This window comes from Fukomys damarensis, unplaced genomic scaffold (genome assembly GCF_012274545.1).
Source record: "Fukomys damarensis isolate Sample0158 unplaced genomic scaffold, DMR_v1.0_HiC HiC_scaffold_29, whole genome shotgun sequence".
NCBI classification, from domain to species: Eukaryota; Metazoa; Chordata; class Mammalia; order Rodentia; family Bathyergidae; genus Fukomys; species Fukomys damarensis.
This window is the reverse complement of record NW_022900941.1, coordinates 18323143-18342391: the sequence shown is the minus strand read 5'-3', so window position 1 is coordinate 18342391 and position 19249 is coordinate 18323143. Positions and strand designations below refer to the sequence as shown.

General features: G+C 35.4%; 1 protein-coding gene across 1 annotated transcript in view; it reads left to right on the top strand.

Moving 5' to 3' along the window:
• Positions 1-19249, top strand: part of Dars1 (aspartyl-tRNA synthetase 1) — a 74377-nt gene that overhangs the window by 36787 nt on the left and 18341 nt on the right. Inside the window, exons 5-9 of the mRNA XM_010606149.2 lie at positions 6975-7077; positions 10019-10099; positions 11402-11461; positions 15698-15809; positions 17419-17553. Of these exons, the coding sequence (XP_010604451.1) occupies positions 6975-7077; positions 10019-10099; positions 11402-11461; positions 15698-15809; positions 17419-17553 (491 nt within the window). The remainder of the gene's footprint in view (positions 1-6974; positions 7078-10018; positions 10100-11401; positions 11462-15697; positions 15810-17418; positions 17554-19249) is intronic.

The following is a 19249-nucleotide window of genomic DNA, read 5'->3' as shown; positions in this document are numbered from 1 at the left end:
TCCCATGCTACTGAGGATATGTTCATAAAGTCTTTCCTATGCCAGTGTTTTCAAGAGGTCTACCTAGCTTATCTCCAACAAGTTTAGTGTTTCTGTTTTAATATTTAGATCTTTAATCCACTTGGATTTTAGTTGAGTGCATGGTGAAAGATAGGGGTCTAGTTTTAATCTTTGGCAAGTTGAAATTCAGTTTTTCCAACACCATCTTTATTAAAGAGGCTTTCTTCCAGAGAGAATGGTTGGCTCCCTTTGTCAAAGATGAGGTAGCTGAGTATGTCTGGAGTTGTTTCTAAATCTTCTAGTCTATTCCACTGATCCTCGGGTCTCTTCTGGTTCCAAATGAATTTTTGGATTGTTTTCTCTAGTTCTGTGAAATGTACTTTTGGGATTTCAATAGGGATTTCATTGAATGTGTATAGCAGTTTTGGAAGTATGGCCGTTTTCACGATACTGGTTCTTCCTACCCACGGACAAGGGATGTCTTTCCATTTTCTTGTATCCTCTTCGACAGTGAGATCTTTTTATCTGCTGTATTTTTGAGATTTTTTAAAAATGATAGTCTAATGTGTTCCGACAATATGTCAAGTTAAAAACTTAAGAAAACTGTTATATGTGGATTTGTATTCATTCACTAGCTATGAACTTCACTCCAAGTTTGTCATTATCTAATAAAACCAAGTTTAGTAATACATATATCCAACTTATAAATAAAATATAGGTACATTGAGGTACATAACCCCCATCTATTGATAGAGTAAATAAAATTATCAATATATCTGTAACCCCACCATTCTGGGGACTAAAGCAGGAGGAGTGCATGTTTGACCCCAGTGTGGGCAATTTAGTGACTTATCAAGACCCTGTCTAAAAATAAAAAATCAAGAAGGACTACAGAAGTGGCTTAATATAAAGGCTCTGGGTTTGGTCCTTAATATTCAGGGGCTAGGTGTGGAAGACAGCTACTCTCCATTACTATTTTTTATTTTTTTAAGCAGCTTTCTTTGCCTCTTGACGACTTTCATTTTTTCTTTCTTTTTAAATTTTAATTGAACTCTTCTTTACCCCCACCCAGAGTTTAATGGTCTTCAGCATTGCTGAAGAGTAGTAAATGATAAGCATGAATGATTGTTCTCCCAAAACCTGACTTACACAAGAAAACCAGTTCCAGATGAGTAGCTTGAAAATTGTTTCAAATAATGCTGGTATTGAAATGTATATTTGTACCTTCTACCTCCTTGGCTTGAGCAGTTTTTTGTTTGTTTGTTTGTTTGTTTGTTTTCGCAGCAGGGATAAAACTCTGGTCTTTCTGCTTGCAAGGTAGGTGGCAGAACCACTGAGCTAAATCCTTGGCCCCCTGAGCAATTATTTTTAAAGAGGATGATATTTCTTATATGTATAAATTCTATATTTGATTTAAAAACTAATATTTCAATGTCAAATTTTATACAGTCAGCCGTACATATAAATGGGTTCTGCATCCATGGATCCAGCCAACTGCAGATTAAAAACATTTGAAAAAGAGGTTGTGATTGTGCAATTATTTATTTATGTAGCCTTACTTTCTGTTAGGTACAAAGGATAATTGAGGTGATTTTAAAGTATATGGGAGGGGCTAGGGATTTAGCTCAGTGGTTCTGCTGCCTGCTGCACAAGCACAGGGACCAAGTTTGATCCCTGGCACCAAAAAATATTAATAATAATTTTTTAAAAATAAAGTATATATGAGGCTGTACCTAGGTTATATGTAAATGCTGTACCATCTTGTATATAAGGAACTTGAGCATCCGCAGATTTTGGTATACTCAGGAACCAGTCCCCATTGGGTAGCAAGGGACAGCTGTATATGTGGAGTTTTAAATATCAATAGTGCCAGTGGTGCTGCTGCCTGCTTCTCAAGTGCAAGGTCCTGAGTTCAATCCCCGTTACCAAAATATATATATTGATAATCATAGTACACATTGTATGTCTCAGTTTGTATATGATGAAGTACAGATAAACATGTAACCTCTTTCAAAGCCTTTATGATCAAATAATAGCTTTAGCCTCAAGGACTTTTTAAAATTTTTTACCTTTAAAATTTTAGGATTGTATTCATCAACTTTTACCAAAAGTACTGACAAAACCATCTCGAGTATAGCAATACTGCTCCAACTGATCTCCACACTCAATGTAATCCCTGTCAAGCTTTCAGTAGCATTTTTTGCAGAAATAGAAAAATTTCATCTTAAAATTTATATGGAACCTAAAGGGACCTCCCCAAATAGACAAAACAGTTTTGCAAAAAGAGCAAAGTTGAAGGACTGAAACTTCTAATTTCAAAACATAGCTGTATTGGTCGGCTTTCCTGTTGCTGAAACAAAATAATAAAAACACACAACTTAAAGTAGGAGAGGTTTAATTCAACTCACCATTTCAGAAGATTCAATCTATGGTTGGCTGGCTCCAAGGCAGAAGCGTCATGGTAGAGGAGTATAGTGGAAAAGATGCTTTCTTCGTGGCAGCCAGGAAACAGAGAAGGAGAAGAATGTGGGGTGGGAATGGAGGGACCTAGATATAGACCTCAAGGTCACACCTCCATGACACATCCAAATACCCACAAGTGTGCTTTACTAATTTCCTAGACACCCAATCAAATTGATGATTAAACTTAACTATCACAGTCGTGAAAACTGATAGTAGCATAAAAACACATGTATAAACCAATGGTACACAATAGAGAGCCCAAACGTAATTCCTTGGATATGTGTGTGTGTGTGTGTGTGTGTGTGTGTGTATATTTTTTGTTTGTTTTGAGACCACGTCTTGCTATGTATAGTTCAGGCAAGCCTTGAACTCACTATATGAACTCATTTGAACTCCCAGCAATCCTTCCTTGGCCTCACGAGTGCTGGGACAGGCTTGTGCCACCGTGCCAAGCTATATATTTGACTTTTGGCAAGGATATCGTAACCATTCAATGGCAACTCACATGGCCAAACTCAAAAGTCAAGGGACAAAGAAGTACTTCCTCCCTCTCTTGTATACATAGCAAGAATGTGAATGAATACTCCTATCATAACAAATGAAGACATGATACTAATGATTCATTGTATTACAGAGATAGGCTGAGAACCTAAAAAAAAAATTGACAGCATCAAAGAACAAGGCATTTCTCATTAGTAAATTATTTTTTACTATGAATATCTTCACATACTACAATTATTTTGACCATTTTAACATCATGTTTGGAATCTGCTTTACACTTTTTTCCTTTTTAACTTAGTTGACAGAAGGCCCTCATCACAAACATGAATTACTGTGCTGGGCTGTGGCGCTGTCTCTTTCCTGTTTTGGTTTTGTATGTTTGTGTTTATACACATTTTTTTTTTCTCTTTAGCAGTCAACTGTTATTTAATCCAACAGTTATGCTCACTTTTAATAATTCCACCAGACTTTTTTGTTTAATTTCTTACCTCTTTGGGACTTTTTTGAGACATGATCTCACTGTGTAATTCATACTGGCCGTGAATTCACAACAGTGATCCTCCTAGCTCAGCCTCCCCAGTGCTGAAATTATAGGTATGTACCACCAGGCCTGGCTAGTTACTTATGTGATATGAAAACCAGTCATTGAGATTAATAGAACTATATAGCTAAAGGAAAAATCCTCAAAGTTCTGAGTGAGTAAAGTTTATGTCAGTCATACCGAGAAAAGATGAAAATACTTTCCTTCAGATAACTGGGTACTGTTTTTTGTTTTTTTTTTTCTCTCCCAGGTTGCATGTTTGTTAGCCATTTTTTAATTTTAAAAACCTGATTATCAACTGAAAATATTTTTATAAAATGCTTTATATAACAAAAACTTTTTGCTATTGTATTGTTCAGTTAGAACTAAATTATTAAATAGTGGTTATCACTTCATTTTTTTTTTTTTTTTTTTTTTTCAGAACTTGGGTCTTTGTGCTTGCAAGGCAGGCCACCTTCATTTTGTTTTTGTTTTATTTGGTGCCAGGGATCAAACTTGGGACCTTGAGCTTGTGAGACAGGTGGTGGTACCACAGAGCTAAATCCCCAGCCCAGTCTCATCACTTTCTAATGGATGACATGATATTTGTTGTGCCTGCTAGCTAGAGTGTTTTAATATCAAAGCTATAATACTTTATCTTTGTTCTTGAGTGATTAATCATATGGATGGTCCAAGGATGATTGGAAAATAGAAGACATGAACACAATGCAGTGATAATATGTTTTGTGAGAGGAACTGGTAATAATAAAAATAGCTAATTTAGCTCTTGAAAAGATGTATAACTTACTTCATCCTTTTCTCCTGCAGTGAAAGAGGTCCCAGGAGCTCTTTGCTTTCCACCATGGATTTTTCCCCTGTCCTGTGCTCTTTAAAACACAAGGCTTTAATTATTTATTAAATGCAACCCTTTTCAGAATATGGACATAGTAAGCTGGGCATGGTGGCGCATGCCTGTAATCCCAGCACTCGGAAGGCTGAGGCAGGAGGATCACTGTGAGTTCGAGACCAGCCTGGGCTACATGGTGAGTTCCTGGTCAGTCTCAACTACATAGTGAGACCCTGTCTCAAAAAAACAAACAAACAAACAATATGGACATAGTGGTATATTAACTTCAAAAGGTAAAATTCAAACCTGAATAATCTGTGATAGTAGTTAAATTATAACACAAAGTATAGTGCCTCTCACATACCAAGTCAGTTAAAATTATATTAACCAAATTTCAAAATCAACGTGGAATTTTTTCTTCTGTTGGCAGAAACACACTCAAGCATTCCAGTCCTTGCTTTGACTCTAATTATATATGTGTATTATATATATACATACACTAATGCACATAAACCCCATATAGCTTTTTACTAGTTGTAGTTACAAATTTTAGTCTGACCTTTTTTACAAATCTGACTTTTGTTGTTTTAATGTTTTTTCCTCTAAATTCACTTATTTCTACAACTAGAAAGAAATACATTTATTTAGGTGTATGGAATATTAGAACTAAATTATGCAAGGTTTCTTTTTTAAAGAAGTCATTTGGTACTTTTGAAAGAGAGAAATTTTTTTATTTGAATGAATTTCCAAGCAGCCCTGTTGCTGACCACATTTCAGTTGTTTTCAGAAGGAAACTCAATACCACACAGTCCTTAAGAGTAAATATATTTAACTTGAGGGTTAAGACTATGGTAATGGAAGTCCAAAGGACCGTCAGATGCCTTCTGCAAAAGAGCAGAAAGGGGTAAGATAACAGAGTGTTGGGGACAGAGTGGAAAGGTAGCCAGATGGAGCTCTGGTAGGGGCAAGGCAGGTTACTTGAAGCAGCAGTATAGCAATGAGTTAGGAGAAAAAAAAAAACCTTTTTTATGGAATTGTGTGAAACAAGTAATAGAATTTTCACTCAATTTCAAGTATACTCACGTAAACAGATGAGGCAACTGGTAGATGACAGTCACACTGAAGACAGATCCAGTGACACGTAAGTTCTGGTGTTGGAAAGCCCTTTTAACAGTAAACTGAAGCCTCTTGATGTCTCAGAAAAGCCTTGTCTTGGTTTGTCAGTTACTTTTACCATAAAGTACTGAGCTTCTTCAGTACACAAAATAGTAGCTCCAGTACAGGAGACTAAAACTGTAAGAAATATATGTACTGTTGAATTTTTATAAAAGGCAATTGGTTACATAGAATCCTAGGCAGTGTAGCAAAGTGAAATGAAAATATTTTTTCTTTCTTTAGCATTCTTTACCTATTGTCCTAATTTTTTTCACAGATAAACCAACTTTAATAGATATTACTTTGTACTCATATAGCGCCTTCTTCAAGAACCTTAAATGTTTTACAGACATTATTTCTAATTAATCCCCACAACAAACCTGTGAGGTAGGTATTACTCCCATTTTACAAGACAGGGAGACTGAAGCATAGAGTTTAAGTGACTTGCTCAAGGTCACACAGTTAAGTTCCCTGAATATTGTCCTCATTTTGGTCCCTTTACAGCCCTGAGCAAATGTTCATTGAAATGGATCGTGGTGTCCTCTTGTATAAAATAAACACTGTTGGGTTTCTGGAAAATCTACTAAAATTCCAATTCCTCATCGGAATAAATTAAACTTTTTCATGAAAGTTAAGTCTTACCCTCCTTCACCAAATATATTGTGACACATTCTATTTGTGCAACAGCATACACAAAACTAGTACTTTTTTATGGAAATCACTCTTTCAGATATACATTTTCTTTCTTGGTTATGTATTAGAGATAAAAAAATCAAGTGTTTAATAAACAACTTAGTAAGTCTTTTATTTCAGGATTTGAGTGCTGACATTGAAAATAGAAGTTTGCTAAATAATAGACAGTTAAAAGAATAAACTGCCCAGAAGTGCATTAATTTTGCACTCATTTTATATTGTCACAAAGGCCTTCTTTTAAGTGGAAACATACAATTCTGTAGGCTTTCATGAATCCAGTTAACAAAGTATACTCAGGAACTATAGGCAGTGAAGATTTAATTGCAAAGCAGCATCCTAATGTCCTCTTATTATCTTGAAATCTTTTCAGTTGACCTTCTTCTATTATTTAATTCCATTATATACTAGTAATTGCATTTATTGAAGCCCATATTTCTCAATGTAGGAAGTGCTGATCGTAGTGAATCTCAAGTATAGGGAGGAAAATGTTCTTTAATAAATAATTGAAAGACTTTTTACTACATTTCACAATTCAGTTAGTCTTTTGTTGCCTTTTATGCCCAAAGTATCTTATAAATGGTAACTATTATATTATTTAAAAAATCATCTTGGAGGAATCTCACAAGATATGCTATATAATAGCTTATTGTAGTAGGTTAAATAGACTGGGTTTATCTCAAATGGCTGCTACATATATTTTTTAAAAAGTAATATAGTCAGCCTGACTGCTTAAAAGCCAAATGAATTGACACTTCTAATGTGATGGTTGAATTTGGCAATTTTTTCTCTTGACAGCATCAACAAAGAAAGCATCGTAGATGTAGAAGGCGTTGTGAGAAAAGTGAATCAGAAAATTGGAAGTTGTACACAGCAAGATGTTGAATTACATGTTCAGAAGGTAACATTTAGAAATATAAAATTGTCAGTGGTAGAGATATAACTCATCAATAGAATGCTTGCCTAGCATGCACAAGGCCCTAGGTTTGATCTCCAACCCAAAAAAAAGATGTGTGTGTAAAATTGTATCTAGAAATATTATAATTGTGTGTAAGAATTGAGTAGTTCTTACAGCTTTTTACATCAAATCTATGTTAAGTTCATGTAAAATGTTGATGTTTATAAGATGATTACTGAGTCAATTAGCTTTTGTAATATAACACATTACTCAATATTTAGTGCCTTAAAATAATGGACATTTGTTTGCCCCTGATTCTGTGAGCTATCTAGGTCTGTTACATATTGAATTGATAGGGTTCACTGATGTGCCTGAGGCTTCTCTTCCTGTGGCCTCTCCTTATCCAACACCCAGCTCGCACATGTCAATACAATACCTGGATGGTTCCCAGAGACAAGTGAGGAAAGCCCTGGGCGCAAGCACTTTTTAAGCTTCTTATTGTATCACAGTTGCTACGTACTCTGTTGGTCAGAGTCACTTGGTAAACTTAGATTTAAGGGAGCGAATGCTAGCTCTTGATGGGAAGAGGGCGACATCATTGCCGTATCATATAGGGAAAGGTGTACAGCACACCTAAATGCCTCTGTTCACTCTTAGAAATTTGTCTTGTTGTGAATTGTCTTTTTCTCGTATACTGACAAAGCTTGATTATACTTCCAATATTTTTACAGCATAGAGAAGTCAAAAGAGACAATCTTATATTGGTCTCACATCCCAGTAGTAACTTTGTAGGTACACATACATATGTGTGTGTTTGTGCACAAATGTGCAAGATTTATCCCTCGTCTCTTCTAGGGCATGAATACTGAAAGTGTTCACTGTCATTGACTTAAAATGCCTTGAGTTGGCTGGTGATTTAGCTCAGTGGTTCTACCTCCTGCTTCACAAGCGCAAGGACCCAGGTTCAATCCCTAGTTCCAGTCAATCAACCAATAAATAAATAAAATGCCTTGAGTATTTTCACATGTATTTACTGCATATTTACTGCATCTTTGAACCTAAAGCTCTCAGATTCAAGTCTCAGATTCATACTATGTCTACAATATGCATCATTACATTTTTCATAAGTATTCTTCAAAACAGGGTGGCTTTGTCCCACACTAAACTCTGTGTGTGTGTGTGTGTGTGTGTGTGTGTGTGTGTGTGTGTATACGTGCGCAAGATAAGTGTGCATAAGAGAGGCAGGCTGATAGGCAGATAGATTCACTGAGGATTACCACATACATACTAACTTGAGCAATGTTATATTTCTTAGGAATTTATTATCGTGGAACTCTTCAAGCCATCGAATATCTTGTATTTTTACCACCACAACTTCATGAATTATTTTGCTGTTTATGCAAGTCTTACTTTGAGTCAACTCCATCAGGAAGTCTTAACCTAATAAAAAAAGTCCATTTGTGCTGGCCAAGAAAGAGTCCCCTCTCCCCATCTTCATATCTTTTTAGTACTTTAATATGGAAATTTTTAGTGACTAAAGCAAACAAATATACTTTTAAGATATTCTTATTGGAGTGGAGATATAAAACTATTCTTACAATCTAACAAATAGTACCAACCTTAATAAGAGTTAATAAGCATGAAACATAAGGAGCTTACAGACAAGTTGTGCCCACATAAAAATAGTTATAATGTATTTCACAAAGTATTGTAGACTAATTAACAGCAGTGACTCCTTTTTCATTCATTTATTTATGCTACAGCAGTTAGTGATTATATATACTTTGTGCCAAACACCATGTGAAGTTCTGGGGATCAAAAGGCAATCTGATAAGGAGATGATAAATTTCCACTAGCTATAAAAGTACAAGTAGTTCTTCAGTTCTCCAACTTTGGTTTGAAGATCAAGTTACTTAAGGGGAACCTTACTGTGTAAGATGAAGAAGTAGTGACAAAATCTATTTTACTATGAGGAGGACATAGAGTACTGTATCCTAACACTTTTTCTTGACGTATCTGAGCTGAATGCTAAATGTGATCTGCCATGTGAAGAATGTAATTTCCTTTCTTGAATTAACTAAAGCCTATTTCCCTTTTGTGCTATAGCAGGTTTTTCTGCCATAACTGGGAAAATAACTAATACAGTAACCGTTTTGGGTTTTTTTGTTGTTTTTTTTTACCAGGTATTGAACTCAGGACCTCGCACCTGCAAGGCAGGCATGCTGCCACTGAGTTAAATCCCCAGCCCCACAGTAACATTTTTTAAGGGTGATCAGAAAACCCTAACTCAGTCTCTATGACCTAAATGCTTTTTATCAAAATGTGAAGTTAGTGTCAGTGAATGTGGAGGGATTTTAAGTGTAAATGAATATCCTCTATAGCAGCTCCCAACCAGGAAAGCACCAGGAAATGAGATGCAATGTGTTGATGATAAGAGACAATAAAGGGATACTTGGAAAAAGAAAGAATAAGAAAAGCGGGGCTGGGGATTTGGCTTAGTGCTTCTGCTGCCTGCCTCACAAGTACAAAGACCTGAGTTCGATCCCTGGTACCAAAAAAAAAAAAAAAAAAAAAAGGAATAAGAAAAGGGAGGAAAGGTGTAACAGAGATGGACTGAATTTGGTCCTAGGGATAGCAGTAGCCAAATGCTGCTAGCAGTAATAGCAGTTCATCTGCTAATGGTTTGATTTCATACAACAGACCTCATTAGAATTAGAACTCTGAGACTGATTTCCTATCAGCAGCTTTTTATAAAAAAATATTATTCATTAAATAGGTGAAAAGTGTATATCAGCCTATATGATTTCAGCAAGTAGTTTCAGTTGAAAGTATATGCAGAAAAAAAAAGTATATGCAGATATTGCTTAATGTGTTTTTTGTTTTTAAACAAAAGATAATCAGGCTTTGTGTGCTTTCTGCTATTTTGGCCATTTCTCACTTTCAGATTTATGTCATTAGTTTGGCTGAACCCCGCTTGCCCCTACAGCTGGATGATGCTGTTCGGCCGGAGGTAGAAGGAGAAGAGGTAAAATTTATATTTATGAATATCCTTTGCTGTATGTCTCAATCACACAATATTAAAAACCTGGTGTCCTGCTTATATATTGAGTGTCTATGAATTGCTTTGAGCCCATTTTTATTTAAATTTACTTTTGAAGAGGACAGATATGTAATTTAGTGATGGAGCACCTGCCTAGCACATACAAGGCCCTGGGTTCCACCCCCAGCACCAGTAAATAAATAGAGTGATTTACTGTTACGCCTGCAATTTTCAAATTTACTTCTCTCAAGATCTCTTTTATACACTTAAAAATAACTGAAGACACACCCCCCTCTCCAGCATTTGTTTTGCTGGTCTGACACTATAGAAATAGAACTCAAAACAAATTTTAAAATATCAGTGTATTAATATGAAATTATGATTTTATATAATAGCATTTTATTTTTTCCAAAACAAAAAATAATTTGCTGTCAAGAGTGACTTTGAGGGCTGAAGATTTAGCTCAGTGGTACCATCACCTGCCTGATAAGTGCAAGGTCCCAAGTTTGATCCCTGGTACCAAAAAAAAAAAAGAGTGATGTTGTGTTATATATGTACAATCTTTATAGTGTATGGCTTAATATGCAACACCTAGATTCTCTTACTGCCTCTGAATTTGCTCTGTGATGGTACCCATCATACTGCCTTTAGAAAATGTCCCAGTCATGAAGAATGGGTGAAAAGTGTTATTATGAAAAAATAAGCTTGACTTCGTGGATTCACAGAAACTTTCAAGTGGTTTCTTACCACACTTTTAATAACCACTCCTCTGTGTCAGCTTTTATCTGCTCAGTCAGCCTGAGGCTAACAGGTTAAATGCATGAATCAATAATGGTTCAGGTGGTTAATTCTTCTGATGTGTCCCAATAATGGGATAAGGCTTTGGGGGGTAGGGAAGGGAACAAGAGTATTAGCATCTGTTCATTCTCATTTCTTTTTGTTTCTCTTTTAACACTACTTTTTGGCCCTGCCTCTGTTTCTACCATTATTTTGGAGCCCTGATTTTTTTTTTTTTTTTTATTTCTTTTTGTTTCTCTTTTAACACTACTTTTTGGCCCTGCCTCTGTTTCTACCATTATTTTGGAGCCCTGATATTTTTTTTTTTTTTGCATAATATTAATATACACATACCCAGTCTTACTTAAAAGTAAACACAGCTTTACTTCTAAGTAGTAATGTTTTTTGTTAGATCCCCGGTACCAAAAAAAAAATAAAAAGTTTTTGTGTTCTTCAAAAAATTAGTAAATCTTCTCTCTCTTCCCCCCACCCCAATCTTTTTTCTTTTAGGAAGGAAGAGCTACGGTTAACCAAGATACAAGATTAGACAACAGAGTCATTGATCTTAGGGTATGCTTCATTTACTTATTAAATGATGTGGTTATGCCAACATTGAGATGGGCAGGAATACCATGAAGCTAATTGGCATTTGCCTGCATTTAAATATAAAATACAAGAAACAGTTTACCTTTCTGACTGACCCATCCTCTTAAAAGAATTGCTAGAAGCAGAAACAGTCAAGTACTAGTTTACAAGATACTGAGTCATTGTGTTTTTAGTAACATGATCATAAAGGCAGTATATGGGTTCATTCCATGTGATACATGTTTGGACATTGTTTAGTCAGCAAGTGGAAATGTAAAGCTTCACATCACTACAAAACTGTGAAACAGCCGAGAGCATGTGACACTTGCCTATAATCCTAGCACTCAGAGGCCAAGGCAGGAGGATCACTGCAAGTTTGAGATCACCTTGCACTATATAGTGAGTTCAGGCCATCCTAAATTGCATAGTGAGACCCTTTCTAAAAAAAACACAAAATTATGAAAGAAATTATATGCATATTTCAGAACAGACAAGTGCAGATAAGTAATTAATGTCTCAATTCTTTTAATTTGATCTGAACAGAGAATTTATTAAAAGATATAGTTGTCCCTGGTGGTATATTTAGTAATCTCATGGGTCTTCTGTTTCCCTTTTGGTTTGGTTGCAAGTGAAAGACCCAGTGGTTTCATCACTACAGTAAAGCCAGTGTCATCTTTCTTAATGTTTGACCACATCTTCTCCATTTAAGTGTTCTACCTGATGTTCGAACTCTTTGTTACCTTAAGAACTCTTTCCAGCTCTTCTGCAAGTTATATAAGTCTGCCCTGTAATACACTCAGTTTTAGTCATTATTTGTTGTCTGCTTTACCTTCTTCATTTTAATTTATGTAGAAACATTGAACAATAACAAAAGTTTTGCTACTGCCTGGAAACCTCGGGTTTTTCATGTTTTAGCTACAGGAGTTAGATGTCATACTGTATTTGCCTGTGCTGTTTGTTCAGAGTTGTTACTGGTTTGTGCTGCCAAAATTTGACTCAGAGTTTGGGGTTGTTTTTGGTGACTGTAATTGTTTTCATTTAAATTCATTGCCACCATTGAAAAATGAGAGTTTTGCTGGGATGCAGTGATGCACATCTATGGTCTCAGCTGTTCTGGGGTCTGAATCAGAAGGATCACTTGAGCCCAGGAGTTCCAAGGCCAACATGGGCAACATAGGGGGAAACCAACTTTAAAGGGGCTGGGGGGTTTTACATTTTTCTAGAAAAGCTAGAGGAGAATATAGTAATCCTGGGCTCATCTGGTTTGGCTTGCTAGATGAGGTATGTATCCTTTGCTTGTCCTGCACCATCCAGGAAGTATCATGCTTTCATGGTATTTGTATGGTCCTTATAAGCACTTTGTTTTTAACCCCTAGTTTGGCAAGCATTATGCCACTAGTAACTTTAAATCCTTTAAGTAACTAGGTTTACAAAAATAGCTGTTAAGGGGCTGGGGATTTAGCTCAGTGGTTCTGGCCGCTGTTTCCCAGGCGCAAGGACCCGAGTTCGATCCCTAGTACTAAAAAAACACACAAACAAACAAAAAACAGCTGTTCATCCTTCCCAGATATCCAAAGGCAAGGTTGGAGACGTTGGAGGTAAAAGGCAAAATTACTTTTTTCCTAAAATATGAAATATTCCATGATACATCTTCATATTCTAGTATAGCCTAACATCTCTCGTATATAATGAATGATTTTCTCTATGAAGTTTCTAGATAGATGTCCTAATTAAAAAATACTTCAGGGGGCCAGGGATTTAACTCAGTGGTTCTGCTGCCTGCCTCGCAAGCATAAGGAGCCGAGTTCGATCCCTGGTACCAAAAAAAAAAAAAGTAAAAAATGCTTCAGGGCCAGGGATTTAGCTCAGCAGTGCTGTGCTTGCAAGTGCAAGGTTCTGAGTTTCATCCCCAGTTCCAGGGGGGAAAAAAAGTTCACTTGGCCCCAAGAATGTAAAAATATTAAAGCAGTTTTCTTTCCTGACAGATTCTGAATTAAATGACTTTATCTTGTAACTTTTTTGGTATAGAGCACTCACCTAGTTTGTATTCTGGATTGCTATGGCAGAATAGCTTAGAATGTAATTACTCCTTTCTCCCCACTCTTTGGGACAGCTAAAGGTTGTCAAAGTAGTAGATACTTATTTTTCCCTTAGAAAATCATTCTTTAAATACTTTTCCCAGATAGGAATGGATTGCTTTAGCTGGTTCAAAACTACAATTTCTTTATGTACACCCCCTATATAAAGCCAGTTAGTCTACAAAATATTCTCATATTCATAATTACTGATTTTATGTAAACACTGAAGTATATATTACTTTCAAAGATTAATTTTATTGAGGAAACAAGACTATTGTAAGAGTTTTTAGTACAGTCATTTCATTCCTTGTATTGCCAAGTGAATATAGAGTCTGAGCCATTTTAAAAGGTGTGTCATATTTCTTTTCTTGACACTTGTTTTGACATGGCCAAAGTAGTGGCTTAATTCAGAACTCAGAGGCAACCTAACCCTTAAGAAACTCCATGGCTCTCCTAAAGTTCCCTTCCTTCACCAGAATATCATATTACCTTCATTAGTGTGAAACCATATTATCTCTGCAGCTATAACAGTAGCATATATTATATATTTCTATAGCATAGTCCTCTCTGTATGTTCATATATATGAAGTAGGGAATAGTTAAGAAAGTGCCTATCTGAGCATTTGTATTATTAGTAATGTAGCCCATTTTGAGCCTTGTGGGTTAAATGAATGGATAGTATCGAGTGCTTTTTTTCTAATTCATTGCCTAGCTAATAACTTTTTTTCCAGCACCCCCCCCCCAAATCTACCTACACTCCTAGGGAACTTTAGTGAGACATAAGTCTGTATGCATATCAGAAATGGTGAAACGGCTTTTGGTTTTAAATAGGTTGCTAGTTTTAAAAAATACATACCCAGTTTGTTGTGATTAGATGAGTCAGATGTTTACCTTAAACCACATAATTTTTTTTTGTTTAAAGCCACAAGTTTTTCCTCTAGTTTAAATGTAGATGTACTCAAAATGAGTAAGTAAATAGCCTAACAAATTATGTAGGTCTTTTATATGATCCCCATTACTTTGTGAGGAATTATTGATTTGCATATTGAGTTTGAATTATTTGCAGTTTGAACATTAAATTATGAAATAATGTCATTTAAATATGTCCTGGTTTATATAGTTATTTAGCCCTGATCTCTCAGAAATTCAAGATTATTAAATAGTATTCTTAACAGTGAAAGAAATATAAAGTAGTCATCATTAATAGTGCTTTCAAAGTGCTGTCCAGATTCAGAATGCTGTGTGCACCAAATCAGGAGCAAGCCCTTTGACGTGGATCAAGTCATTGAAATTGCTGAATACTAACTCAGCTATCCACAATACCTATCTAGTCATATATATATATATATATGGGCAAGAGCTACAGACAACAAATTGGTTCTTAAGATAATTACCTCTAGACCTTTTTGGCCACTAGTAGAGCTGACTGAACAGTGTTGGGAGGGCATCACAGCTGAGAAACAGGGGAGGAAAAAAATAGAAATGACAGTACTACACTTAATTGCTTCACGTGCCATTTGGGGAATCAGTGTCATAGGATGCCTACCCCTTTTATTTTTTTTCTTAATTGGAACAAACACATGACTGTCTGCAGTTAATGTATTGTTGATAGTAATAATTAGGTGCATGGCAGCTTTATTCATTTATTATTAAATGCTAAAATCTTTCTTTAGAGCACATTTGTATGCTGCACAAATACTGGTACATCTCATTGGGTTGTCTTTTTAAAAATTCACAAATCAGGTGTTTCATTAATTTGTTAAGAAATATTTTTCTTTTATGGAATGCTTACAAATTAAAACATCTGCTCACTGTGCATTTGTTGTGAGAATAGCTTTATTGTGTATTGTATACACATGCCTTCACCACTTTTTTGCCTTCTTTTTGTGTGCTTTTGTCTTCTTCTTTACTAGTGTTAGACTTTAAAAATGTTGAGAGCAGGCCGGGGATTTAGCTCAGTGGTTTCACCACCCGCCTCGCAAGCACAATGACCTGAGTTCAATCCCCAGTACCAAAAAAAAAAAAAAAAAAGTTAAAAGGAATAATTTTATTTACCTTTAGGTTCCAGCAGTGCTGAGCACACATGGAAGTGCTCAATAAATGTATCAAATTGATTTAATTAGATTTTGTTATTGTCTTATAGACATCAACTAGTCAGGCAATCTTCCGTCTCCAGTCTGGCATCTGCTATCTCTTCCGAGAAACTTTAATTAACAAAGGTTTTGTGGAAATCCAAACTCCTAAAATTATTTCAGGTATGAGTCACAATACTTTTCTTATATTTCATTTAGTTTTTTTTTTTTTTTCCTAATTTTTAGAAATAAACTTAATTTTTGGCACTCTGGGAAGCTGAGGCAGGAAGATGGCGCCCAGCCTGGGCAACTTTGTGACCTAGCAAAAAAGACCTTGTCTCAAAATGAAAAATATTTTTAAAGAGGGGAAGGGAGGCTGAGATTGTAGCTCAGTGCAAAGGCCCTAGGTTCAATCCCCAGTACTACCACCATCTCTACCTCTCAGAAAAAAAACAAAACAAAACACCTCTTCCTTCTTTTCCCAGAGTTGCTTATATAAATTTTTTTAAACTGGAGAATCCTGAGTATCTTCTGAGGTTTATTTCCATAAAACTACTGAGTATTTCAAAGACCATGCTTTTTATCAACTATATCACCAGCAGCAGTAGTTATATCTCCTTATTCTGTGAGTTATTTTGTGATAATAACTATAAATAAGGCAATAATGCACAAAACGTAATAATTCTGGATACATAAGTTAGACAAGGAACTTTTATATGGTTCTTTCAAATTTGATACTGAAATTTTTGTACAAACTGCATTGTGAAATCACTGAATATGTACTGGTGGAGAAGCACATTAATATTAATGGTTGCCCTTCCCCACACACACTTTTTTTTTTTTTCTTTTTACAGTACTTGATACTGAACCCAGAAGGGCTGTACCACTGAGCTACTTCCCAAAACCTTTTTATATTTTGTATTTTACTTAGAAACACAGCCCCATTAAGTTGCCCAGGCTGTCCTTGAATTTTCAATCCTCCTGCTATAACCTCCCAAGTAGCTAGGGTTTTAAATTTTTTTTTTTTTTTTTTTGAGACAGGGTCTCACTATGTAGTTGAGACTGACCTGAACTCACTATGTAGTCCAGGCTGGTCTCAAACTCACAGCAATCCTCCTGCCTCAGCCTCCCGAGTGCTGGGATTACAGGTGTGCGCCACCACGCCTGGCTGGCTTAAAATTATCATTCTCATATGTAAACCCTTTTTAGTTTTGGTGGGGTTTTGGGGGGTTTTTTTTGTTCTAGGGATCGAACTGAGGTCCTTGCACTTGCAAGGCAGGCAGCAGAACCACTGAACTACATCCCTGGCCCATGTTTTACCCTTTTTATAATTGCTTAACACCGAAAAAAGATGCATTAAGAATGGCATTTAGAGGGGCCAGGGATGTAGCTCAGTAGTGCTGTGCCTGCCCAGCAGGTGCAAGGTCCTGTGTTGAATCCCTAGTACAAAACAATCAATCCCCAGTACTGAAAAAAAAATGGCATTAGTTACAAATAACAAACTAAGCATTGCATTAATAATTAGAAAACTGATTAAGAATGTCTTTTCTTTAATAAAAAAATTTTACAACTTTAAGCTATCTTTAATATATTTGAAATTGGTGTAGAAAGGGTACATTTATATCCAGAGAGATTTTACATCTCTACCATGTAACTTATGTGCAATTCTTGGCTTTTCCAGTTTTTCTTTTTCTCTTTAAGTAAATTAGTTGAACCAAAGTATAAATTGTTTTTACCAAAAGCTTACGTTGATGAACTTAAGACTGATTATAATAATGTGTCTACATTTCAGCTGCCAGTGAAGGAGGTGCCAATGTATTTACTGTGTCATATTTTAAGAATAATGCATACCTGGCTCAGTCCCCACAGCTTTATAAGCAAATGTGCATTTGTGCTGATTTTGAGAAGGTTTTTTGTATTGGACCAGGTAAGATTTTGTCACAGGTTTTCTAAGTTCATTAATTGTATAGTATTTATGGTATTAGAGACACACTTTACATATATAATGTATAAACATTTTGAAGGTTCAAATTCTTGTGTCTGCTGAATATAAAAATACTAGATTTTGAGGTAGAAATGACAATGTGCTTGGGTAGACATTTTTAACAATATATTTAAAAGCATTTGAGGGTCACTTGTGTAAATAGAATCATAAACATTATCTTTTTTTTTTGTATGGAGGATCAAACTCAGGACCTTGTGCTTGCAAGGCAGGCATGGTGCCACTGAGCTAAATCCCCATCCCACATTATCTGTTCTTACCAGAAGAATGGTGAAGAAAATTTTTATCTTAAGTGCAATTAGAAATAAAACTAGTAAAAAAAAAAAAAAGAAAACTGATTCCCATTTGGACTGTTCTTTCAACTTCCCATCAGTACTAAAAAACAGATAGTTGCACTCTTCCAGACATGATATCTTATTTTCTTTTAACCTACTGATGTAAGTTTACAGTGTATTTCTGCAATACTAACAATTTTATTCTAGAACTGTTCTGTTTCCCTAATGTTTGTACCATCTTTAGTGTAGGTATTATGCTAGTTAAATTACTAGGAAATGTTTTACATTTAACAGATTATATTAATACAGTTTTTAAGATATATTTTCTAAAAGATATATTTGCTACCATAATTATTGTGAAGTTAATTATAAACAAAAAGTTTTACTTAATTCTTTAAAATTTACCGAGTTATTTTATGTTTTTGATAGCTTAATAAAAATCAAATACTTGCTAATAGAAAAACTGGCAAGATCACTGTTTTAATTTTCTGATATTAACCAGTTATTTGTTGAACACCTGTTTCATATATAATCTTATGCTAGGTATCATGTACATAAAAAAGAATTAACCAGCACTTCTCAAATGTTGATGCATGCAAATCTCCTAGGGATCTTTTTGAAATGAAGATTCTAGTCAGTAGATTTGGGGTGAGGCCTGAGATTTTGCAGTTGTGGGAAGCATCTAGGTACTGTTGATGCTGCTGACTTGCAGATCAAGCTTTGAATGACAAGAGAGTAAACATCACTGCTCCCAAGCCTAAGATATACATGCATGTAGCAATCACAAAGAATAATCATGGTTTTTAAAATGAATAATCAAATTGTGCTGTACAGTTAGCAGATGGGTGTTATGTAGTAGGTAATTATGTAGTGAGTGCAAAAAGAAAAAGAAAAGAGTGAATTTGCTAGAGTCACTATAAAAGAAAATTTGAACCAAAATGTGCTTTAAGGACAGAACAGGATACATAAACAACAGAGTTGACATCTTGGTCAGAGGAAACAAGTAAAAAACATGGACTACCGAAGGAAAAAAAATAAGAACAGTATTAAGGAGAAGTGGAAAATGCAGGTTAAGGTCAAATTGTGAAAGCAAAAAGGTTTTAGGTTTGTTTTTTGTTTTGTTTTGTTTTTTGCCCTTTTATATTTTATTGCAGTAGTCATTTGGGAACCACTTTACGTTACTGAGCAAGGGTGTGTTATATGTTAATCTGGCAGTGATGTGAAAGATGAGCCAAGCTAGACTCAGAAACACTGAAAGCAGGAAAATACAGTAAGGGTAATGAGAGCTGGATTGAAATAATGGCTAGAATGTGGATACTGTTGCTTCATTTGTACAGAGTTTCATT